Source organism: Quercus lobata, chromosome 11 (genome assembly GCF_001633185.2).
Source record: "Quercus lobata isolate SW786 chromosome 11, ValleyOak3.0 Primary Assembly, whole genome shotgun sequence".
Taxonomy (NCBI): Eukaryota; Viridiplantae; Streptophyta; class Magnoliopsida; order Fagales; family Fagaceae; genus Quercus; species Quercus lobata.
The window spans coordinates 52,714,147-52,740,287 of record NC_044914.1 but is presented as its reverse complement, the minus strand read 5'-3'; the positions used below and the strand labels follow the sequence as shown (position 1 = coordinate 52,740,287).

Genomic DNA, 26,141 nt, shown 5'->3' with positions numbered 1-26,141 from the left:
TGCAATACCACTCCAAATTAGGATTTTGTATATGCCGGGTACAGCACATAGCACCTCCCAAAATAGAGACCTATTAGAGCATCAGTATAGTGGGACTTGCAAATGCCATATGCCACTAGTATCCAACAACCGGACTTGCAAAATCATCCCATTGCAAAAAAATTTACAATCTTGCTACAGTACCGTCTTATATGTAAGATGGTACTGTAGCAGTATTGTATAATAAAAATTAGTTTTTTATTTGTCTGATGCTTCTTCTCTCTCCTCTCTCCTCTCTCTCATTTCATTTCACTTTCTCTCTCCAATTTCTCTCTACTTCGTTCTGCTCTCTCCTCTTCAAACCCAAAACCCATACAATTTCAGCACTTCCTTCCTCTCTATCTCAGATCAGTTTGTTATGGATTCCGATGGGTTTGCTATGGATTCCAATGGGGTTGCTATGGATTTGTGGGTTTCTATGTTGATCTGGGCGTGAGGATTATGGGTTGATCTGGGCATGGTGGTGGGCTGGGAGCGGTTGATGGTGGGTTTCTATCGGCATGGATTAGCATGAGGGCTGGGTTTACTGGTGATTTTTTTTGAATGGGTTTGCTGGTGATGGCTCTGATGGGTTTGAATCGGAGCTCCAATGGCTCCAATGGCTCCAATAGTGATTTTTTTTGAATGGGTTGATCGTTGGGTTTGATGATTTTTTTTTCTTAATGTAGTTTTGGTTTTGGTTTGATGGTGGTGGCATTGCTTTAGGGTGGTGGCATTGTTTGATGGTGGTTTAATTTGGTTTTGGTTTGACGATGGTTTAACAGTGGTGGCGTTAAGCCCATGAGTGGTTTTTTTTTTTCTTATTTGCTGTGGCTTGTGCTAAAGGTTGAGGGAGAGAGAGAAATAGTAAAATAATAATAAAAAAGAATATTTAAATAAACTGGGGAAAAATAGAGTTTTGGGATATTAGGTGTATTGAAAAAAGTATATTATATATGATAAAATAACTTTTTGAGATAGTAAAATAGGATGAGATGACATTTCTGGTTATGGATGCTCTTAAGGGATTACCACAAAAGGCAATAAAATATAAAAAAGTAACGGTGAAAGGATCTTAGTGGTATACTTTTATTCCTATTTTGCAACAGTTCTTTCTTTTCTTTTCTTTTTTGAGCAAACCACTCTTTCTTTACATGTATATATATAGTGTAAAGTTGTGATTTACAACTATTTTGTATTGACTTTAATTCCATGTCAAATTTTATTGTAATTTTGTTCAATCTTATGTACCCTATATTTTATGTGGGATTTCATTGTATAGGTTGTGTGTGAGAGAGAGTGTGAAGACTCAAGACAACATTAAAGATCAAAGGAGTTTTCGCGAGTAGCTCGCAAGAAGACTTCCCGCGAAGTGAAGCCATGTGCACAGCACATAACTGGAATGCAAAGAGTCATGACAGCCATGGTTTTAAAAATCGGTATGGTGAAAGAACCGAAAAAGGGACTAATTATCGGTTTTTTGGTCAAACTGGGGTCCGATAGATGGTCGAACCAGTGACGTCATAAATAATTTAATTAATAATTATAAAAATAAATAAATAATTTTATAATTAATCATTTTAACTAAAAAATTAAACAATAGTAAAACATTAAACTTTGGCTTACCAACTTTTAGACACAGCTAAACACAATTCAACCAAAACAAAAACAAAAAAACATATATAAGCACCCACAACCTATAAGCCCACTATAAAATAGTTTAATTATTTTTTAACCATTCAAATAACAAAAAGTAAGTGCACCATGGGTAGCAATATCATTGCCCACTTGATTTTTTTTTTCCCTCCACACATTCTACACGGATCCACACATTAATATCCCAAGATTCCCAACTAACACACATTTTGAAATCACATCCACACGTTTTGGTTCAACAATAGTTCCCATCTAACTTTTTGCTTTTCATATCTCTCTCTCTCTCTCTCTCTCTCGTGAATATGTGCAAACAGTGCAATGCAAGAGGCAAGAGCAGCAAAAAAAATAAAAAAAAAAATCTCAACTAAAGCAAACAGATCATTACAAATCTACTTATCTTTGGGTTTCTTTGGTTCTTCCTCAGCACAATATAGTAAATCTGTTTTTTTTTTTTTTCTTTTTCTTTTAAGCAAAAGGTAAGGAAAGTAAATCTAATGTTTTTGGTTCACTGTAGGTGTTTTAGCCTTCACCACTTCATACTTGAGAGAGCATTTTCAAAATCAAAATCTCTCTTCTTAAATTTGAAACAAGATCTCTATTTTTTTTTTTTTTTTTGTTAAAAAACACAACAGCTCAAGCATTTATGAAGAAATGTTAAAACCGGTTTAACAACACCGATTTCTGGTTATGCCGGTTGAACCGACGGTTTATACTGTTTATTCGGTTTTTCATTCATTTCTGGTTTTAGCTAATAACCGAACCGAATTAAGGTCAGATTCCCGATTGAACCAACCGGTCCGATCCGATTTTTAAAACGTATATGACAATTGGTTTTCACGAGTATTTCACAGATAAGGTCTTCCCACGAGATACCTGCAAAACATTCTATTTTGCTATTTTGGCATATCTGGTCCATTATTTCTTGACCCACACTATATATATCATCATTACCCACATATTGAGAGGAGTGTTTTTCAAAGAGAAAACCCTAACCATAACCATTGAGAGTTAGAGATTGTCATACCCACAATCCTCTACACAATCTTGTGTGGTTTTCCTCAACTCCTACATCTCCATATCCAAATTCTTGAGAGGTTGATAACCCAAACACTTACCACACTCATTCTGAGTGTAAAGTGAGGTTTTGGTGCTGTTGGAAAGTGGAAAAAGCCATTTGTTTGATGAATGCAATCGGGCCGAATTGTGTGATCCGAAGAGTTAGAGAAGACAAGGTTTTGTCAAGTCAATTGGTAGCAGAAGGGCTCAAGTACATAGGGTGGACTAGGCTTAGAGGGTCTTTTGTTATTCGTGTACTCCAACTTATTTTCTAGTGGATCAATTTACCACTTGGAGGGTAGTGGAAAGGTTTTTTGTCGAGTTCTTCGGTTTCCTCTTCAATAACACATCACGGTGTTATCTTGTATTTGCATCCTTCTTCCCTACTCTTTTAGCTTTCATTTTATTGTTGATATTTGTTGAATATGGTTTAGAGTAGTTATATTGTTTGTTCGCTCGCATTTACTCTATTCCGCACTTAGTTTAAGTTAGAGTAAAATCAACCAAGCCGTAATTTTTAATTTAGGGGTCTCAACAGCTCCTGTGTTTTCACACACATTTGAGATTTTATATTGGAACCTTCGGCCTAAAAGGTCTCAACACAGCTATAAGTAAAAGATTGCTGAAATTGAGAGAGATGGAAAAAACACAAAGGGAGGAAAAATGGAACGAGGAAAAACAAGTAGAAGTGGATATCTGGAAATACATATTTGGATTCATAGAAACGATTGTAGTCAGGTGTGCCATTGAGCTTGGTATAGCTGAGGCCATTGAAAGCCATGGAAACCCCATAACACTCTCTGAGTTGTCGTCAACTCTAGGATGTGCCCCTTCACCTCTCTACCGCATTATGAGGTTCCTAATGCACCAAGGAATATTCAAAGGGAAACTCAATAGCCAAGGCTCCCCAGGCTATGCACAAACACCTCTATCTCATCGTTTGATGAAACATGGAGAACATAGCATGGCTGCTTTGATTTTACTAGAGAGTAGCCCAATGTTGTTGACACCATGGCTTAGTCTAAGTGCATGTGTTCTAGACAATGATACTTCATCATTTGAGGTGGCACATGGTGAAGATATATGGAGCTATTCAACTACAAATCCTGCTCATGGCCAACTTATCAATGAAGCAATGGCTTGTGATGCCAAGGTGTTAGTGCTTCCAATGATTCACGGTTGCCCTGAGGTGTTTGATGGGCTTAGTAGTTTGGTCGATGTGGGTGGGGGCAATGGAACAACTTTGAAGGTGTTGATTAAGGCATTTCCATGGCTTCAAGGCATCAACTTTGATCAACCTCATGTTGTATCTGTTGCAACAGTGATCAATGGAGTTGAAAATGTTGGGGGTGATGTAGAATATGGCTTGAATTAGGAGTTCAACTCCTTGTTGGATTTGGATAAGGAAGGAATTTTATTCCTTTCGGGTTACTATTGTTTGAAGTTATCAAGTTCCATTAGAAGTCTTGTCTACTACTTGATTTGGAATTCTTTTTGGAATAGGAGTGATTCTCCTTGTGTGTATGGAAAAGAAGTCTAGTTCTTCTTGGTTTTGGATATGCTAGTCAACTTAAGTCTCCTATATAAGTAGAGTGTTGCTGCTACACAAAAGAGAGTGGGTGTGAGAAAAAGAGGCTCTCTTTTGTTTGGTTCTTTGATATTTGTGGGTTGCAATTTGGAATAGTGAGAGAGGTTTGTTGCTGCTTGATTTTGGTTTTGCGGTTTGGTGATTTGCTCTCTCTTGGTGCGTTGCAACGTTTGGATTTGATTTGTGGCTCTCTCTTTGGTTTGTGTGCAATTGGTATTTGGTATTCGTATTTGGTATTTGTGAACCTTTGGTTTTTTGGTTCGTATTTGGTTAATTGGGTTTATATTTGTGGGAGAGAGTTATTTGAGTGTATTTGGGATTTGGGTTTGTGAGAGTGTCTCTACACCAATTTGTATTATCCCAAATTTGTTATAGTGAAATTTGTTCGTCATCACCCGTGGATGTAGGCTATTGCCAAACCACATAAATCTTGATGTTTTGTGTCTATTTTCTTTTGGATTAATTTTCTTCCTTCCTATTGATTAGTTTGGAGATCTTTCTCAAACCTAAAATATTTTCACAATCAATCTTGGTAATTTAAGCTTCCGCTATTTTACAACAGGTGACATGTTTGAAAGTGTTCCAAAGGCTGATGCTGCTCTCTTGAAAGTAAGTATGGTCCAGAAATATATATATATATATATATATATTATCTTTAATGGGTAAAACTTAGGTAGAATTCTTTATATCTTGTGCCTTAAAGTTTCTTAATAAATTCAACTACGTGATTGGATTAACCAATGAATCACACAATTAAATTTATTGTCCTTCATAATATTGTTTTTTTTGCATTGTACCATTCGTCAATGCATGCACGATAGTTGAATATAATTGGAGATAAATAAAAAATAACTATACCTAAGTTTTTGGTCCCTTATTACGTAGCTCATTTGGGTGTAGGATGCCGCTTAAGAAAGAAAGCACGTAGTTAAACAACCTGCAATATTTACTAAAATATTTCATACTTGGTCTTCAAAAAGTTTCAATCCTTTCAAGCTTCAAAGTGTATACCATTAGCTACTAGGTAAGACTGTTATTGCAATCTTGAAGTGTTGGGTGCCATACCGTGTGGGTCCAGCCCACTTGCTTGCCATGCCTTGTCAAAGCTCATTCATGAGCTTGTTCCAAAAGTCTTCAATGCAAGTTTTTCCATTTAATGAGGAGTGACCAAAGCATGGAGAGGTCTGACTTCTCAATGAGAAGTGTTCCAAAAGTCAGCTTTTGGTTTAATGCAAAAGCTGAGCAAGTGTGTGAGACACGCTGAAGAGAAAAGAAGGAAAAGAAGCAAAAGGCCATTCGGCCTTGTAGAGTGCTGAAGCAAGAAACAGAGAGCCACATTCGGCCAGTGTGTGTGAGTTCCAGAGAGAGCAAAACACAGAGATATTCAGCCATTTTGAGAGGTGCAGTCCGTATGAAGAAATAGAGAGAAATACACTGAGAGTGTGAGAGAGTGAAAAAGAAAAATGAGATATTTTTCTTTGCTCAAGTTACACACAAGAAAGATAAATTGATGGTGTTCTCATGGAGTTTTTAAGTGCTACAACCATAGAGAGTTGGAGTATTTAGAGGAAGATTTTGCTACTGACTTTGTAGTGAGATTGTATTTACTCCTTGAGATTTATTTATTGTATATCCAATTTATTGTGAACACAAGTTTAGCATAAACTTGATAATTGTAATCTCTATTTCATAGTGGATATTTTTCGAAGCTGTCCCGTAGTTTTTTCCTTTAAACTAGAGGGTTTTCCACGTAAAATTTGGTTTTCTTGTGTGATTGTGTTTATGTGGTGCTTGCTGAAATTTTTTTTGTTTCCATAATATTACTATTGCTTGGTAGTCATTAATTTTAATTCACACATAGACATAGAGGGGATTAGGATTTTTCCCCAACATGAAGCACATTTTTTTAATATATATAATTATTTGAAGCACATCAGATATACCTTTGGCTACTCCTTGTAAAGTAAAATTATTGATCAGAAAAGGTTTTTATACTCTTAATGATGTTCAGATCTTTTGCTAAAGCAATTTACCTCTGTGAATTGCAGTGGATTCTGCATGATTGGGGAGACAATGAGTGCATCTAAATCCTTAAAAAATGCAAAGAGGCTGTTCTGGAGAACAAAGGAAAGGTAATAATTGTTGATGCTGTGATTGAAGAAGCAGAAATAGATAAGCTAACCGATGTGAGGCTAGCACTAGACATGGCGATGATGACTCATACCAGTAAGGGCAAAGAGAGGACATTGAAGGAATGGGGATTTGTTCTTGGGGAGGCTGGATTTAGTAGATACACACTGAAAACCATTCATGCTGTGCAATCAGTAATTGAGGCATTCCATAATTTATATATTTAAGTTAAGGAACATGGTGGTGGTGTTGTTTAAGGAACGTGGATCTCTAATTTTAAGTGGTAATAAATGTTGTAATGGCTACTACTAGAAGACCAGTTTGAGTTGATGTAGCTCGCTTGGTTTTAGTCGAAATCTATGATTATGAAAATTTTATGCATTTTGTTTCTGCGTCTGAATTCAATAAGAACTAAAATCTCATATTGATTCATTGGTGAAAACTAACAAGTTGGTGGAGAAACACGTTTTGTTCATTAAGAAAATGCAATGAATAAAGGAGAAAGTGAAACCAAACATATGGTTGAGGCTGCAGCAGTCCCACATGGTTTGTGTATGACATACTGAGCTCTATTAGATAAATATATAAATAGAGCAAAACGGTTTGCCTAAGTCTCTTTGCGCTTGGGGCAATGACGCAGCTAGTGAGGTTCTAACCGAGGCGCGTCTATTGCTGGTTGAAAACTATTTCCAAACCCCCTCTTAGGCCTGGGTTCAGCCCTGGCCTTTGAGAATTTCTGGAAAGCCCTACAATTAGTAGTCCAAAATATTTTATTAGACAGTGTATATATGTTCAAAAACTTCATCTTTTTTTTAATTTCCAAGGGTTTTAAACAGTTCTAATTAGAGTGATTGAACAAAACTAGAGATATTTGGATGATAGTGATTGCATAAAAGTTGAGATGTGATCACCTCACTTAATTAACTCTAGAAAATATTGTAATTTATAACTCAACTCAACTCTAAAAAATAGTGAAAATCCAATTATATAACTCTCGGGGCAGCGTGGATGACTTCAACTCTAAAAAATAGTGAAATATAATGCTGGACACATTACATAACATAACAAAAAAGAAACAAAAACAAAAACAAAAGCAGAAAAATGTAATATGAATGAACAATAATTGTTCTGCATGTGGCTAATTATTATTAACAACAAAATTACTTGAATCCAAAATGCATTTCCTCCCTTTTCTAGTAAGCCATCGATGATAAATAGAGTATAAACCCTTAAATCACACAATCCAGCAATCTAACAAAAACATAATTGGATATTTGGGCTTCACCAAGGTGGCATTTACACAACTGTCTTATTCTCTTATTTCATTATTTCTTTTCCCTCTTTTGGCAAAATCCATGAGACAATTTCAGACCAAAGGTACATTGTATCTAAATACCAATAACTAGCAAGAACTACATTCTAAAAACCTTCTATTTAATTAGTAAGAATATCAACCACACTAAATTAAAACATAGTTCAGCTTTAAAGAAACCCAAATACAATCTTGCATTTGGCAACCAAAAGAAAAAAAAAAATCAAAACACACAGACAAACAGCAACAGAACAGTTATTGTTAAACTCCAAACTCCCAAATCAACCCAACCAAACCTTAATCCAACAACATTATCTTACATGCCTAAAACCCATCATTAAAATTAATTAAAAAAAATACAATAAGACCTGATTTGTGAAAATTAATCAAGAAGGAACTGTCTTTTACAGAGCAATCTAGAACCTTAAAAACTCCAAAACTGAGACACAGAGAAAAAAATCAACCTCACAAGATGAGAGTGTAGACAAATTATCTTAAACAGTGCATGCATGCAAAGAAATTTGAACTGAGCTAATTTCCCTCTAATTTTCCTTTCCTTTCTACTATTTTCTCAGCAACCAAACACAAACCAAGACCAAAAAAAATATTTGAAATTTTTTTTTCATTAACAAACCAACGCACATTTGAAAATCACAAACCAACACAGAGATAAAAAAATAAAAAATAGAGAGAGTGTTCAAGACAACTTACAGAGAGAGCGTTTGGTATTTTGGGAGTGAGATGAGGTGGTGCCGATGAGGTGGATTAGGGTTGCTAGGTGGCGTCGACGAGGTGGATTGGGACTTTGGGTCTGCGACGAAGAGTGAGAGAAAGAGAGAGAGAGAGCTAGAGTGAGATAAATAGGGTTTGGGTGGGATTTTGGGTCTGCGAGGGAGAGTAAGAGCTAGAGAGAGAGAGAGACCTGTGATTTTGGGTCTCCGAAGTGAATCAGATAGAGATACAATGAATGAGAGATAGAGAGATCCATTGTTTTTTGCAAAAATGAAAAGCAAAAATGAAGAGGTGCTAAAATGAAAAGCCAAAAAAAAAAAAAGGGGAAGATTTGGGGAGCGGTGCAGATTTAGAAGGTCTATTGCGGCGGTCGAACCCGCCGCTATAACTAAAGTAAAACGCCGCAACAGGAGACCCTATTGCGGCAGTCATACAAACCACTGCTAATCTCAAATATTGCAGCATTTTTCTCTACTGCTGCTATATCATCTACGCAAAATGATATATTTATTGTGACAGGTTTTCTGGAGTACCACTATATCTACGTTACCACCACTAAAACATATATATGGCAACAGTTTTATGTCCCGCCGCTATAGGACACCGCAAAAGTCTATACCTAAAGTCTATAAAACATATATATGGCAGCAGTCCAAAAAAATGCCACAACAAACCCTATGTACATAGGCGGTCATAGGAAACACCGCAATAGGCGACATATAGTGGCGGTTTTTATACCCGCCACAATAGTCCAGTTTTTTTGTAGTGCATGAATATAATTGAAAATAGATTTCAAGGATGTAATTAAAAACACACTAATAATGTTGCACCATTCCTGTTGACTTTTTTTTTAGTATCAATATTTCTAGACCCTTTTGGATTATATAACTCAGTATGCACAAATTCCATCAAGCATACCGTAGGTTTATCGTTTATAAATTCTTTTTGACACCTAATTAATGCGGAATATAACTTCGTCCCACATTGTAAAGAAGATAAAACAAATAATGGGTGACTCATAATTATAAGGTGCTATACCAAAATGGTTAAACTCACTGAGCCGTGTGGTGAGCACAAGTCGAACTATTCTTTCGCCTTTTACTAAAGAATACCGTGTGCTCACTACTTATTTTGCGGCATACATTTGTTTTTGGAGGGGTTGAGTTATAAATCCCTTACAAAGTTTAGTCTAAGAATTTTTTTTTTTTAAGTTTTATTTTTGATGACATATTTGTTAAGCAAAGCAATAATCTTCATAAGAAAATATTACTTTCCTCAAATAAAGCTAGCACCAAATATGCATGTCAGCATTTGTCCTTTTGGTAATAAAAATGTTCTTAAATTTAATACAATATTATTCTTAGCACAAGGTGGAGTCGGAGTTTGAAAATGTTATTCAATCAAACATTGATTTTTTGATGCATTGTATCCGTTTATGTAATAGATTGATACAAATCAATGTGGGCGAATGATAAAAGAACAAAAAATAAATGTTCAATTTATAATTAAAAAAATGGACTGCTTTGTTTACTAATAATATAAGCTTAAATTTCTGAATTTGTTCATGATTTATTTGGGTTTTAACCGGTTAGTTGAAATTATAGTTAAAAGATATTGTTAGAATTGGTTCATGTCTTTGTACATTTTTTAAGGTTGAATTTAATCAACCATCTTGTTGTCTTTATTCCATGCCAAATTTGCTTGTATTTCAGTATTTAGTAACCCTGTATTTAGGTGGGTTTTGTTGTAAGGGTAGTGAGTGAGATAGAGTGTTGATTGCTCAAAAGTGTACAAGAAAACAGAGACTCACAGCTTGATCTCACGGGTAACTCGAGGCTGCAAGCCGCCAAATGCAGCACACGTGCCAAGCATGCCAGAAGGTGAACAGTTATGCTAGCTGGAGCACTACAGGACAAAACAAGACAATTGGCTATACGATTATCTCGCGACTGGATCTCGCGACTCAGTCAAGTCACGAGGCCAAGCCACAAGCCACCCCTGTTTTGAAAAACCTGACATTTCACATTCTCCTCTCATCTCAGTATAAATACCCCTTATTCCCATAAATGAAAGAGAGTTTCCAGAGAGAATTTTGAGAGAGAAACCCTAGAGTAAAACAAGATTGATTCACCTACAATCTATACATTAGAGTCTCTTCAAATTCCTCAACTCTCTTCCTCTCCATTGTCAAACCCTTGAGAGGCATTTTACCAAAATCTTGTTCTCACCATATTCATTATTGTGAGAGAGCTGTTTGGTGTTCTGGGAAGCAATTAGGAAGGAACCAATCTACATTGGTTGATGCTATGGTCAAGTAGCGAAATCTGGGAAGTTAGAAAGGAAAAAGGTTCAGTGCAATCTCGTTGGAGTAAGAAACTTGGAGGGCTTAGGTGCACTGGGTAGATTAGGCTTGGAGGGTCTATTGTTGTCCATGTATCCCAACTACATTTTCTAGTAGATTGTTTACCACTTGGAGGGCGGCGGAGAGGTTTTACGCCAAGGGCTTCGGTTTCCTCTTCAAAAACACATCGCGTGTTGTCTTTGTGTTTGCATCTTCCTCAGTCGCGAGTTCGCGGGTCAATTTTGGCAACTTGTTCGTGAGTGGAAGGTCCAATCGCGAGAGTTACTCAGAGATTTTCGCGACTCAGTCGCAAAAAACACTTAGAAAATTTTTTCAAAATTTTGTCTTTGAATGTTTTGGCGGCTTGACTTGGCGACTTGTTGGCGACTCACTTAAGTCGCGAAAATCGGGTGTTTGGCAAAAATAGGGGCAGTTTTTAAATCTTTTTCAGTTTTCCCTCGAACTTTTTATGACTATTCATCTTCTCTCTCAACTGTCTCCTTCCCAAACTCTCCGTGTAACCATTTTCAAACTCCATTGTTGCTTCCTTTCAACTCAAAATCTTCAAGTAACAAGTATGGGTTTTCTTTTCCGAACTCTGTTTTACTTGATTTTGTGTTTTTCCCTCTTGATTATTCGCATTTGTGTCTGTTTTGAGATGGGTTTTTGTTTCAGCTGTTGCTCCTTGTCGATGCTTAGCTAGTGGAAGCTATTGAGTTAGTTTGAACTTGTTTAAATTGTTGGTTTTGGTCTTCATCATGTGCTTAGCTAGGGTTTGTTATCTATTGATTAATCATCTTGTCTGATCTTATGTTGATGTGTTGATTCAGAATGTTCCTGTTTTGGTTGTGGGGTCTATTGTGCTGATTATGTGCCTGTTCATCTATTGTGTGCATTTTTTTTTTGTTCTCTGGGTCATTTCATACTCATCAAAATGTATGTCTCATTGACATATTTGTCTTTTGGGCATTTTCAATCTCTGCTGCTTTAATACTCCCCTGTATTATACCAGTTGTTCTTGTGTATCCACTTTTAGGCTTGTTCATCTGTGTGGTTGATTTAAGTAGCATGAGGTTTAAGTGTTTTAAGTTCATCTATGTGGTTGCATTTTTGTCTTTGTTAATAACAAAGTACTGATTTGTTCTACACATGTATTGTACTATGTTGTTGTGGCCTCTTCTGATTGTTCACAGATGGCTCCTTCATCCCCAAAGAAGAAAACTCCTGCAAAGAAAGCAGATAAGAGAATGAAAATGGACCCTAACCTGTTCAGATCTGTTTCCCATTTTGAGAGATACAAGGACTTCTTCTTAAAGGTAGGAATTATTCAAGAAAGGTTTGTGGATTTGGAGGATTTGAGAGACACTTTTATCCCCAGCTGTTTTGAAGGGAGAGGATGGAAAAAGCTTCTGTGTGATCTCCCAGTTGTGTGTGAACCCCTGATTAGGGAGTTTTATTCCAATGCTGTGATAAGGGAGGATGAACTAAGCTGCTGGTTTAGAGGTAAAGAGTTCACTTTGGATGCACATGACATTGATGATGTGCTAGGTCTTGAGGGATTAGAAGATTAAGAGTTTGTCAATTACAAAGATAGGATTCTGTCTATTGAAACTGTACAACAGAGGATAGATGGACAGAGAGAAAGGAAGTGTCTGAATACCACAGCTTTTCCAGTGGACATGAGGTGTCTCACTATAATCATGATGTTTAATCTATATCCCATAAGGAAGTTGACTACAATCAACAGTGCAAGAGCAATTTTTCTGATGGACCTTAAAGAAAAGACATTCATTGACATTAGTTCCCACATATTTGACACTATTGTGGATGAGATTAGAACCACTTCTAAGCCTAAATTGATCTTCCCTAGTCTGCTCATGAGGATCTTTAGAAAGAAGGGTGTTCCAATCAAGGTTGTCAAAATCGGGATCCTACGTAGGATCGTGGAAAGTAGGTAGGATTGTAAATCGTAGGATCAGATCGCGGATCGTAAGATCCTACCTATTTTCAAATTTTAAGCAAAAAACCTATTGATAGTGACTTTGTATGTTATATAATCACTTAAAATATGAATCCATCCATTAAAAAAAAATTGCATCATAAAATATAATTTGCACGCACTACATCGTTCTTATGTCATTCTAACGAAACAAAATATATTTAATTTTTGAGATAATGTATCTAAAAAGTTCAGTTCATGTTTAATTAGCAACTAAGTACCAAAATATTATCTACACATATGGAAAATGTTTTCCAAATTCTAAATTCCAAATCCAAAATAAGTTAGGCTAATTAGCATATAAAAACTAGCTAACTACAAATTTACAATATGTAATCCAAAAGAGAATTTTCAATCTAAGGTAAACTAGCTAATTACAAATATGAAATCCAAAAGAGAATTCTCATTCTAAGATTCTTCTAATCTAATCACTGTCATTGTCATATCTCATTTCATCATCTAAATATTTTAGGTTTTGTTTTTGAAAACATTAAACTTAAGTACTATAGGTTTTTTTTGAGATTTTATGTAGACATAGGGGTAAATTTGGGACTTCAATTCATTATTGGACTTATGAGGCCTGTGGGTTTAGGTGGATTATCTTACCCAAATGAATCCCACTTAAAAAAAATAAAAAAAAATCAAACCAAATGGTAGGATCGGTAAGATCGGTAGGATCCCATACGATCCTACGATCCTATGCGATCCTACATGATCCTACATACGATCCTACCATTTTTGCGATCCTGCTACGATTTTAAACTTTTTGGTGAGATAGGATCGTAAAATCGTGCGATTTTACGATCCGGATCGCGATTTTGACAACCATGGTTCCAATCCCTCGAGACATCAGTCCCATGTCTACACCTTCTGCAATTAACAAGCTAACCTTCAAAAGGATAAGTGTTCGACTTCCAGGTGAAGAAGATGAAGGTGATGAAGGAGAGGGTGTCCCAATGGAGACTGAGGCAGAGGCAGCAGGGCATGCATCAACCTCAACACCCAAGAGGAGTGGCAAAAGGACTAGAGCATCAACTTCTTCAGATACACCTCCAGATGCATTTCAAGTCATTCTGGAACGACCTGATGGAATCAGAGGGGTCTAGACCGAGCACTCTGAGAGGATAGCAGCCATGCAGGACCAGATTGATATTTTGTCTGCAAAACTTGACAACTTCACCACCTAGCATAGACAGTGACCCTTTGGCCATTCCGGTCAAAAAGGGGAATACATATAAGTTTCTGTTTTGTTAAGAAGCAGAGAAGCAGCTCTTAAGGGGGAGTAATATGTTGAGGGGGAGCAGTCAAAAACAGACATTGTTTATCTGTGTTTATATTTTTGGGTATTTAGTGTTACTATGGGTTTGATACACTGTGGTTTTGGTGTGTTTTTGTTTCTAATTCATAACTTATAAACTTGGTTTACTCTTTATATATATTTATTGATGTTATTCAGTATATATTGTGCTTTGTACCCATGTTGATTATGTAAGCTTTTAGGGTTATGTTTTTATGCATCTTTTTAGGTTTTATGGTTTGTACCATGCTTTATGCAGTCTTTTATGCTTTGTTTAAATCAGTACTTCTATCTAAATGTCTTGCATTTTGTTTTAAGTACTGTCACTCTTGTGCCCTTGTAGGATTGTTCCTAGATGCATATACTTAGTGTATTATGCATTGGTTGAGTGTTGGGCATACAAGTAACTTGCATTGTTCTTGTTAACCTATATGTTCAAGTGTTCATTCCAAGTGTGAATGAGCACTGTGATCACTACCTTGTAGTGGTTATCTGTTTGATCAAGCCATGAGTTGGTTCTTCTCTTCATCTTTGCTTAATCACTTTAAGCCTGTTTCATATGCATTTCATGCTTTTCTGCATACAATGATCATGGTGTATTGTTGTGTTTTAGGAGTTTCATGTTCTTATGATTCAAGTGCTTCACAGCTTCTAGAGTTAGGTGTGAGTGAGTTTTGCTCAACTGTTCCCAACTCACATGTTAAGTCTAGAGTCTGTTTTAGGGTTTTGTCACGGAATAGCCAAAGGAGGAGATTGTAAGGTTGAATTTAATCAACCATCTTGTTAGCTTTATTCCGTGCCAAATTTGCTTGTATTTCAGCATTTAGTAACCCTGTATTTAAGTGGGTTTTGTTGTAAGGGTAGTGAGTGAGATAAAGTGTTGATTGCTCAAGAGTGTGCAAGAAAACAGAGACTCGCGGCTTGATCTCAAGGGTAACTCGCGACTGCAAGCTGTCAGATGCAGCACACGTGCCAAGCATGCCAGAAGGTAAACAGTCATGCTAGTTGGAGCACTACAGGACAAAACAGGACAACTGGTCATACGGTTATCTCGCGACTAGATCTCGCGACTCAGTCAAGTCGCGAGATCAAGCCACGAGCCACTTCTGTTTTGAAAAACTTGATGTTTCACATTCTCCTCTCACCTCAGTATAAATACCCCTTATACCCACAAATGAAAGAGAGCTTCCAGAGAGAATTTTGAGAGAGAAACCCTAGAGTAAAACAAGATTGATTCACCTACAATCTATACATTAAAGTCTCTTCAAATTCCTCAACTCTCTTCCTCTCCATTGTCAAACCCTTGAGAGGCATTTTACCAAAACCTTGTTCTCACCATATTCATTACTGTGAGAGGGCTGTTTGGTGTTCTGGGAAGCAGTTAGGAAGGAACCAATCTACATTGATTGATACTATGGTCAAGTAGCGGAATCCCGGAAGCTAGAAAAGAAAAAGGTTCGACGCAACCTCGTTAGAGCAAGACGCTTGGGGGGCTTAGGTGCACTGGGTAGATTAGGCTTGGAGGGTCTATTGCTGTCCATGTATCCCAACTACATTTTCTAGTGGATTGTTTACCGCTTGGAGTGCGGCAGAGAGGTTTTACGCTGAGGGCTTCGGTTTCCTCTTCGATAACACATTGCGTGTTGTCTTTGTATTTGCATCTTCCTTCCCTTTTATCTTTGCCTTTTATTATCTGCTGTGGGTTGTGATTTTAATTTGGCTTAGATAGTTTTTCCAATTCTATATTATAGCTTTTGTTCATTTTCTGCACACTAGTTGTTTGACATAAAGTTTGAATTGGTTTATTTGTAAATTGAGGGTCTAAACATTCAAAGGTATTTTTACACTATTTGAACTTTCACATTTTTTAGATAATTCAATAGTTAGAACTAGAGAATGTGACCGGAATTTGAATCCTAGAGCTATAAGAGGCTCTTAGCGTTTCTGTCATGTCCATATGATTGAACAAGTTTGACTAGTTGGTCTGGTATAAATTTTAAAACCAGAAGTAAATATCCTAATCAAATTCAATCACTAGCTAAAAGAAAAGGGAAAGGGAAAATTTTAATGTAAATATACTTTTGATTTTTTGAGGATATGGGATAGGTCATGTTGTTTTATTGATTGCTTTTTTAGAGGGAGTTGTTATATTGCTTGTTGATTGCAAACTCCATATCCTATCAGCTCCTGGGCCTAAAAAATGTGTCTTGTATTTGCTTATAATAACTATGTGGCCGACAAAGATGCACTGATCAATATAAACGGATCAATCAACCTGCCAATCACAATTTCGGGTTTGGTACTCCAGATCTAATTTAGGATTCGGAATAGTAAAGAAAATTATATGAAGCAAAACACACGTTTTACTTTAATATTCCGTGAAAAACGTGCACTACAATTAGCCTTTTTCTTTTTTCTTTTTCATTTTTTTTTTTTTTTTTTTTTTTTTTTTTTTTTTTTTTTTTTTTTTTTCCCGAAGGCAATTAGTCAACTAGATAGCTTAGTTTTTTTGATGAACAGATAGCTTAGTTAATAGCAAGTACACAAGATGGATTATTAAAATGCCTATTGTACTGAATTAGGCTAGGCTAATGTAAAGAGCTATATATAGAAATGTTACAAATTTTTATAAATCTTACAAACGGGTGTGTCACTACTTATAAAGAAATCATTTAAATATTTACTTATTAAGTAATCGCACATATTTATTGTCACGTAAAATAAAATTTTATATTAAAATTGGTAATAATTTTAAATTTCCTATCATTAGACATACCAATATATCTCGATGCAGCCAAAGGCCTTGTAGCTAAATTGGCACCTCCCCATGCACAAAGTGTTTGGGGGTCTAGGGGGGAAAGGATTTGAACTGCGGGGTTAACAGCATGTTATAATTATTTCTATAAAAAAAAAAAAAAACAAAAAAAAAAAAAACATATCTCAATGCATCAGGTTTTTAAGTCAAATAACCAAATAAAAAGCTAAAGGATCTCCATCTAGTAACTTCTACTCGTCAGATTTTTTTTTGTTAAATAACCAAACAAAAAGCTAAGGGTATGTTTGGTTGGGGTGAAAACAGGAAGGATGGAAAATAAGAAGAGGAAAATATGGTAGAAAATGACATTTTCCACTGTTTGGTTAAGGAGAGAAAACAAGAGAGAGACAGAAAATAGGTAAATTTTCCCTTCGAGCCCACCTTTTTTTATCCTCCCAATTTGGGAGGAAAATGAGAAGAGAAAAGTGCTAAAAGATACACTTTACACAAATGCCCTCTATTTATTCATCTCACCTACCCCTCACCTATGACCTAATGACTTTTGCTTCATCCTTATCACTTTACCTTCACATTATCACTTTACCTTCACACACCATTGGTTAAATGGCGTGTTGCCCAGGTGAAGAAAGCTTGCCCAGTTGCTGACCACGTTGAATGGTTAGATAAAGGTTTTTTTTAATGAGTGTAAATTTGCCCAATTGCTGACCACGTTAATGAGTGTAAATTAACATTTTCTTTAGTGCAAGTTGATTTTAATTAGGAACATGTTACATATTTATATGTACACTATTGTAATTTTTACATTATAATAATATTAATTTATATGTATGTTGTGGTAAATTTTATATTATTTAATGAATACAAATAATCTATTTCTTACATATTATGTAACAAGGGTATAATAGTCAATTTATATAAACTACATTTTCCATCCTTTCCTTTTTCTCTCCAACCAAACAAAAAAGTTTTCCACCCTTCCAACAAAACACACAAGAGGGAAAATCAAATCTTTTCTATCCTTCCACTTTGCCATCCTCTCACTAATTTTCCATCCTCCTACTTTTCTATTCCTCCGACCAAACAAACCCTAAGGGTCACTCCATCTAGTGACTTCTACCCATCAAATTTTTTTTGTTAAATAACCTGACAAAAAGCTAAGGGTCTCTCCATCTACTAACTTCTATCTATTAGGCTTTTTGTTAAATAGCGCCCCCCCCCCCCCCACCCCCAACACACACACAGAGAAAATAAATAAATAAAAAAAAATAAATAATAAATAATAAATAAAATAAAAAAGCTAAAGTAGCCTCTCTATCTACTGACTTCTCTCTATCAGCCTTTTTGTTAAATAGCCAAAAAATAAATTATATATATATATATATATAAATAATAAAATAAAAAGCTAAGAGTTTGATCTCCATCTAGTGGCATCTCTCCATCCATTGAGTTCTACCAAACAAAAAGCTAAGGGTCTCTCCATCTAGTTGCATCTGCCTTTGTTCAATTATTGAGGTTTATTGGTTTCAATTAATTCAAGCAGTTTTTGTCATCTAATGTCTAATAAGGAACTTAAGTTCAAATATTATTTATACCAAAAATCAATTTAATGGTTTGATTTAATGATAAAGAACAATAATCATATAATTCCAAGTTTATCATAAAGAATATTAGGGTTTGATCTCATTGGCTTCACTCTCTCTCTCTCTCTCTCTCTCTCTCTCTCTCTCTCTCTCTCTCTCTCTCTCTCTCTCTCTCTCTCTCTCTCTCTCTCTCTCTCTCTCTATATATATATATATATATATATATATATATAAAGATTTGTCCTACTTTTTGACTAGTCCTCTTGCTCTATATATATATATATATATATAGAGCAAGAGGACTAGTCAAAAAGTAGGACAAATCCTTTTGGCTGGATTAGCACTAAAGGAAATAAAATAAAAATAGTAGTAAAATATTGAAAGTAAATCATAGTGATAGCTACATTTTCCTATTGCGCAACAATTCTTCTTGTGTACATGAACCATCAACCTGAAATGTCTTACCTAGCTCAAGTAGAATTAATAGATTGCTCATACTGAGAGAGGAGGGAAGAGAGAAAGAGATGGAAGAAACACAAAGAGAGTTTCACCATGAAGAAGACGAAGAACATGCAGACATAAATATCTGGAAGTACATATTGGGCTTTTCAGAAATGGCTGTAGTCAAGTGTGCCATTGATCTTAGGATAGCTGATGCCATTGAAAGCCATGGAAGCCCCATTGCACTCTCGGACTTGTCTTCAACTCTAGGATGTGCTCCTTCCCCACTCTATCGCATTATGAGGTTCCTAATGCACCGTGGAATATTCAAAGAGAAACTCACTACCCAAGGCTCCCCAGGCAAGGGGGGAGTTCCCCAACTTTCTTTTTTTTTTTTAATCATTCTATACATTTCTTTATCTAATATTTTATCATTTTTCACAAAGCGAGTGAATAAGTAATAAATTTTAGGATTAAATATAATATTATAAACTACAAAATTTGATGTTATTTTCAAGTTAAATTATGGAGTTTTAAATATACAAAATATATATATATATATATATGATTAAAAAATTTTGAATTTAACAAAAACTAACTTGGAAGCTTTATTTGAGATTTATCTAATCACTAAAAATCATTTTATGAAAAATTTAAGTAGAACGTTGACTATTTATAATTATGACAACACAATTTATTCATATATAAAAATATCTTTATAAATAACATAATATACTTGATATGCTATCTTTCCTTGAATTCTCTTACATTAAAATATAATATAATATTCAAATGAGTAGCATTGTGTTGTTTAAATTGATGTTAAGTATCATATGTTTATGCATTATATATGCATCTAGTCATGTTTGTGCGTGTGGAAGACAAGCTAAGTATGTTGTATATTTTGTCTTCTGATACTAAATCTTGGCTCCACTACTGTTCCCAGGTTATGCACAAACGCCTCTATCTCGGCGTTTGATGAGACAAGGAGAACATAACATGGCTGCTTTTATTTTGATGGAGAGCAGCCCAGTGATGCTGGCACCATGGCTTAGTCTAAGTGCCCGAGTTCTAACCAATGGAACTTCGTCATTTGAGAAGGCTCATGGTGAAGATTTATGGAGCTATACAGCAGCAAATCCTGATCATAGCCAGCTCTTCAATGAAGCAATGGCTTGTGATGCAAGGCTGGTGGTGCCAGCGATGAGTCAAGGTTGTCCAGGATTATTTGATGGGCTTAGCAGTTTGGTAGATGTGGGTGGAGGCAATGGAACCACTATAAAGTTGTTGGTTAAGGCATGTCCATGGCTTCAAGGCATCAACTTTGATCTTCCTCATGTTGTCTCTGTTGCTGCAGAGATCAGCGGAGTTGAACATGTTGGGGGTGATATGTTTGAAAGTGTTCCAAAGGCCGATGCTGCTTTCATATTGGTAAGTCATGCAAATGAAATGCTGCCCTGGGTGTATAGGTCTTTTATATGTTTAGGAAGCCACTTAAGAAGACCTGCTGTTCACCTAGCTGAAACACACACATAAAAGGTTTTGTAAAAGGTCTTCAAGTAGTTTCAACTTTCAAATCTTTCATATACCTCCGAAATATATGTCATTAAGCCTATTAGATAAGACAATACTATGTATTTGAAAATAAGAAACATGAACAAGAGTTACAAAACACGACACACAATATACAAAAATCATAGAAATTAATTAATACATATCTTTCGGTATATTTTAGTAATTTTAAAAACATATTTTATGTTTAAGTTTTCAAAATAAAATCGTTGAAATTGTGTTTAAAATAGAAGGAATTTTTAAATAAGAAATTATATTGTTTTTTTTTTTCTTCCGACGCAAAAAATTATCCTAGACATATTTTTGTTTGTCATGCTTGACAAGGACATGTCAAGGATTTTATTGAAGCGTCCGAACTTCTTTGGTTTAAAATAGCAATATTTTTACTTCAACCGTAAGCTTAAATTTTTCCTTGGCTCCCATACTCCTTTTATGTAAAATGTAATATCATATGGTTCTCTATTAGAATCAAAATTAATTTTGTATTTCTCAAGTTTAAGTACACCCTTTTTGTGATATCTGGTTCTTTGGCTTAAGTAGTTTACTTTGAAAATTGCAGTGGGTTCTGCATGATTGGGCAGACAAAGAGTGCATCCAAATCCTTAAAAAATGCAAAGAAGCAATTCCAGAGGACAAGGGAAAGGTAATAATTGTTGATGCTGTGATCCAAGAACAAGAGGAAATGGACAAGCTAACTGATGCAAGGTTGATGCTAGACATGGTGATAATGGCCCATACAACTACGGGCAAAGAGAGGACCTTGAAAGAGTGGGGATTTATTCTTGGAGAAGCTGGATTTAGTAGATACACAGTGAAATCAATTCGTGCTTTGCAATCTGTAATTGAGGCATTTCCATAATTTAAAGTAGCTAAGAAATAAGGATTATCTCTACCTAAAAATTTGAACTATTGTGGATCTATGGTCCTAAGTATTGATTCTCTTTCAATAAAACCAGTTTAAGTTGATGTAGTTTGCCTGGTATTAAGTGCATCTATATGACTATCGAAATTTTCTTTTCTTTTTTGTTTTTTTTCCTCTTCTTTATTATGTCTTTCCATCCTAATTCAATTAAAACATTGGTGAAACGAAAATTTCTGAAGAATTTTTTTTTTTTCTTTTTTTGGCTAGAAAATATCATTCATTAAAAAAAAGTCAAATCTGTTCCACAGTTTAAAAAATAATTTTGTAGCCTTATAATAATTTTACAAACTTACATCAAATAATGAACATTTCCACATATTACTTCAGTGCATTTAAATAGTATGCTGAATAAAATTATTTTTATTCAAAATTAGTTATAAAACTGAAACTGACACATATATAGGCTGCAGCGAACAAGGGAGAAACTGATCACAAATTTTTTCTTTTTTTTCTGTAAAAGAGAATTGCAACCCACATTGTTTGTGTCCGGCAGACTGAGCTGCATAGTTGAATATAAATGTAGAATATAAATGTAGAGCAAAACCACATCAACAATCAATCTATGCGCTTGGGGCAATGATGCAGCTAGTGAGGTTCTAACTGAGGCGCGTCTATTGCTGGTGAAAACTATTTCCAAACTCCCTCTTAGGCCTGGGTTCAACCCTGGCCTTTGAGAATTTCTAGAAGAGCTCCCTCTTTAGGGAAAAGCCCTACAATTACTAGTTCTCAAAACTTATTGTCTTATTTAATTGCTAACATGTGAATATTAAAATAAATTAAATTAGAAACTTTTTAAAAATACTCCTATTAATTGCCGTAACTTTTTATTGCCAAGAAGAAAAGCACATCAAATTTTTTGAGAGAGATGTGGATAAATATAAGAGAAATGTTACAAATTCAAATTTTTTCACAACTTATTAATATAGAAATTTGTGATCAGTAACATATTCTTACATGAATTCATTATTGATATCGCTTTTATTATATATCATTCATAATAATTGATATCAACAGTTGTTGCATTTCTATAAATATCAATATAGAGAGGTCAACTTATCAAATAATATTATTAGCAATGCTTGGGTGGTGGTGTCTACATCAATATTTTGATGTTTATCAAGAGATATGATTGATTCATGGGGATGGAGAGTGGGGGAGTCCCATTAGGGTTGTATAATAGGTCCAAGTCGAGGGGATTTGTTCTCTCTCAAAATTGAGAGTTAATTTTGGGTGGAAGAGAGAGAGAGGGGGAGGGAGATAACTTTTGATTTAAGTGAGATGGAAAGAAAAAAAATGTTTATGGATTTCTTTAAATTTAGCTAGAAATAAAAACTTTTCCAAAAGAAAAAGTAAATAAGTATGAAATATATTCTTTTGGACCAAAATTATGAGGCCATTTCTATTTGGTAACCGTAGGCAATTGTCTGGGGTTGAGCCGATGACAATCAAATAATATAAATGTAATTGTTGAAATATTTAGTAACAGGCATCTTGTGACCACACTACAAAAAACTCATCCTACACCAACGTTTTTTTCTCAGAGCTTTTCGAAACTGCCGTAATAGGTCAACCAATAGCGGTGCTTTTAGAAACCGTTGGTATAGGTTGACCTAGTACGGCAGTTTAAAGCCAACACTTTCTAAACTGCTACTATAGATCTCCTATAGCGCCAAATTTTTAAACTACTAGTATAAGTGGCCTATTACGGTGTTTTAAAACCGCTGCTATAGGGTTTAATTTTCTTTTTTTTTTTTTTTTTTTTTTTTTTGGTAAATAGCCTATTCAGGCAGTTTTAAAATCGCTACTTTAGGGTTCTTTATATGTAAACCTATTTTAACGATTTCAAAACCGTTGCTATAGGTTTCAAATTAAAATAATTATTTACTATTAATTTTTTTTCATTATTATTGTTACATTAATATTTTTATTTTTATATATTTTTTATTTTAAGTGACTTATTATATCACTTTAAAAGTGTTGTAATAGGGTTTACTCTTTTCCTTCTATTGATAGCCTATTACAGCACTTTTAATAGCATTGTAATAGGGTTTACTATTTTCCTTCTATTTACATGGCCTGCTATAGTGCTTTTAAAAGCACTGTAATAAGGTTTACTTTTTTTTTCTTCTATAAGTGGCCTATTACAACTCTTTTAAAAGTGTTGTAATAGGATTTACTCTTTTCCTTCTATTGATGGCCTATTACATCGCTTTTAAAAGCGCTGTAATAAAGTTTACTCTTTTAATGAGTTTTTGTAAGTTGTAGCATGTTATATTGAAGCTGATTTGCTAAAATCCATTATGTACCTTTCAAAATTATTTGCAATGCAATGAGATGTTATTTGGCTTTGGCATACTATTGTTGTGGTTGTGATATCAGATACTGAAGGCCATTGAAGCTAAAAGAAAATTTGTTAACTATTCTTGCATTAGATGGATAATTATGTCACATAACACCACAAAGAACACAAGCATAATATTTGACAAACATTTCACTATCGAACATTTAAATTGAAATCATAATTCAAATTTACATTTCACAATTTGCACATTTGAACTAAACCCTATTTTAAATTCAAAAAATACATTTCCAAAAGTTACATGTGGAGCATGGAACTACAGAGGATATATTAAACAAAAACCAACATCATTATCTTAACACCAACACACTAGTAAGGTTATTACCTACCTCAGTAAAGCCTGGCTAGCTTTCAAAGCCATTTTCCACATATTTATACATCAATAACCTTAGACCAGCCAATATAATCGACCAACTCCTTTGCACCAGTGTCATCACTAGACACACATTTTCCTCAAACCTTTATCCATAGTACTTTTAGGCTCCATATAATATAACTCTACATTTTTTATTCAATGTGAATTTTGAAAATCTAATGGTTGAATTGCATGTTCTTTATACTCTTAACAGGCATATGCTAAATTTCATTCAAATTGGATATTATTTACTATTCAATCAATAAACTTATTTCTTATGAATAAACTTTTACTACAAAAATTTGAAATTTAAACATATTATTGATGATATAATTATTGATCTTTGATCTTCTTGAAAGTTTGTAAGCATGGAAGATATAATAAAACATGTAATCCAATGATTAAAATTTCAAAATACACACATTCAATTAACATATATAAGAGTTTGAAAGGTTTTTCTAGTTTGGAGTGAAACTTTTTCCATATATTTTTGAAAACCCTCATGCTAACGGATTTATAGGAGGGAAGGTGTCTTATAAGAAAGATTTGATTTGTTGACACTAATATTGAAATATGTCACATGCTTAAGGAGCTTGGAATTATGGAAAGAAAAATACACACATTTATCTCTCATCACTGCTGGCATCCAAATAAGGAAAATGTAAGACAAAACAACTAATCAACACGTTTAATTTATGCATCCAACTAATATGCCAACTATCATGACATGCCTAACAAGTTTTAACATTATTATATATGCATCACTTCAACATCAACTTGATAATATAATATATAGTATATACATATTGCACAAGAACATGACAAAACACATGGGGCCATATATAGCATTAAAAAATAATAATAATAAAATAATAAAAAACTATCAAGACTACATTTTGTGTAGGGGTGGGAATTTGTGTTTACGTGTCGGGTTCATGTCGTGCCAACTTATGAGTATCCGATTATATAGTTCAACACTAACCCGACATGTTTATAAAACGGGTCAAGATTTCGCAACCTTAACACAACCCATTTATTAAACGGGTTAATCATGTCGACCTGTTTATCAAATTTTATCAAAAAATGAAAAAAAAAAATTATGAAAAAACAAGCAAATAAATATTTTTAATATAAAATTTAGAACTAATGAGTAATTGCATCATAAATAATCATTCAAAACTAAAGCATATCTCAATATCACAAATAATTAATCACAATATGTCAAAGAAAATAAAGCACAACAACTAATAAGTTTATATACTAAGGGTTTGAAGGGTATATTGGTAAAATGTCATTTAACTAAACAAGTCAAACGGATTCCATATCTTGAACACTAACCCAACGCCTTTATTAAACGGGTTAATCATGTCAACATGAAAATGAAATGAACCCATTAAGTCTCAACCCATAACATACTAATTTTATGTCGTGTCGTGTCAAGTTCGCGGATCGTGTCCAATTTTGACACCCCTAATTTTGTGTAGATGAGTTACCTTTCGTGTTATTATTGCATTAGTTTGTGATTTTTATATGATTGGTTCCACTCAATTTTCTCTACAATATTTTTTCATTTTATTTTAATTTTAACGAGTGGAAAAAAAAAAATCCTATCACACACAAGAAAAATGATGTAATTCTGTCTAACGGCTTACTTCAAAAGTATAAAGGTTAGGTCGTTAATATATGATAAAGTACATTCTTTTGATACAAGAGCATCTTTATACAAAAGAATTACAAACATCATCCCAAATTAATATATGCAATTTTCTTTTAATTAAATAGCAATTGATTTTTAATTCCTTGTATATTTAATTTTCATAATTATTTCCTGTTGGAGTTGGTAGACTTGCCATCTCTCTCTCTCTCTCTCTCTCTCTCTCTCTCTCTCTCTCTCTCTCTCTCTCTCTCTCTCTCTCTCTCTCTCTCTCTCTCTCTCTATGCGCACGTGTTAACTCCAATCGAATGAATTGCTATTGTTTTCTTTCCTTTTTTTTTACACAATGCAAT

General features: G+C 34.5%; 1 protein-coding gene, 2 non-coding genes and 2 pseudogenes across 3 annotated transcripts; all 5 read left to right on the top strand.

The window, feature by feature from the left end:
• Nucleotides 1-3,315: 3,315 nt before the first annotated feature.
• LOC115968063 lies at nt 3,316-6,788 on the top strand (annotated as a pseudogene).
• Nucleotides 6,789-7,061: 273 nt separating this feature from the next.
• On the top strand, nt 7,062-7,205 carry LOC115969675. Its single transcript, XR_004087035.1, has one exon. It is a non-coding gene; the product is annotated as a U4 spliceosomal RNA (small nuclear RNA).
• Nucleotides 7,206-9,549: 2,344 nt separating this feature from the next.
• Nucleotides 9,550-9,668, top strand: LOC115969697 (annotated as a pseudogene).
• Nucleotides 9,669-19,009: 9,341 nt separating this feature from the next.
• Nucleotides 19,010-21,357, top strand: LOC115968064 (acetylserotonin O-methyltransferase-like). The gene is made up of 4 exons (XM_031087265.1): nt 19,010-19,286; nt 19,873-19,908; nt 20,020-20,357; nt 21,058-21,357. The coding sequence occupies exons 1-4, from the start codon at nt 19,010-19,012 to the stop codon at nt 21,355-21,357; spliced, it is 951 nt and encodes a 316-aa protein (XP_030943125.1).
• Nucleotides 21,358-21,978: 621 nt separating this feature from the next.
• Nucleotides 21,979-22,130, top strand: LOC115969681. Its single transcript, XR_004087038.1, has one exon. It is a non-coding gene; the product is annotated as a U4 spliceosomal RNA (small nuclear RNA).
• The last annotated feature ends 4,011 nt before the right edge of the window (nt 22,131-26,141 follow it).

What these genes read in the sequence shown, in the direction of transcription:
- LOC115968064 (XM_031087265.1), top strand. Translation starts at nt 19,010, where the DNA reads ATGGAAGAAACACAAAGAGAGTTTCACCATGAAGAAGACGAAGAACAT. An exon ending in CACTACCCAAGGCTCCCCAG is followed by an intron (nt 19,287 to 19,872) that starts GCAAGGGGGGAG and finishes TACTGTTCCCAG; the next exon opens with GTTATGCACAAACGCCTCTA. An exon ending in TCTATCTCGGCGTTTGATGA is followed by an intron (nt 19,909 to 20,019) that starts GACAAGGAGAAC and finishes GAACTTCGTCAT; the next exon opens with TTGAGAAGGCTCATGGTGAA.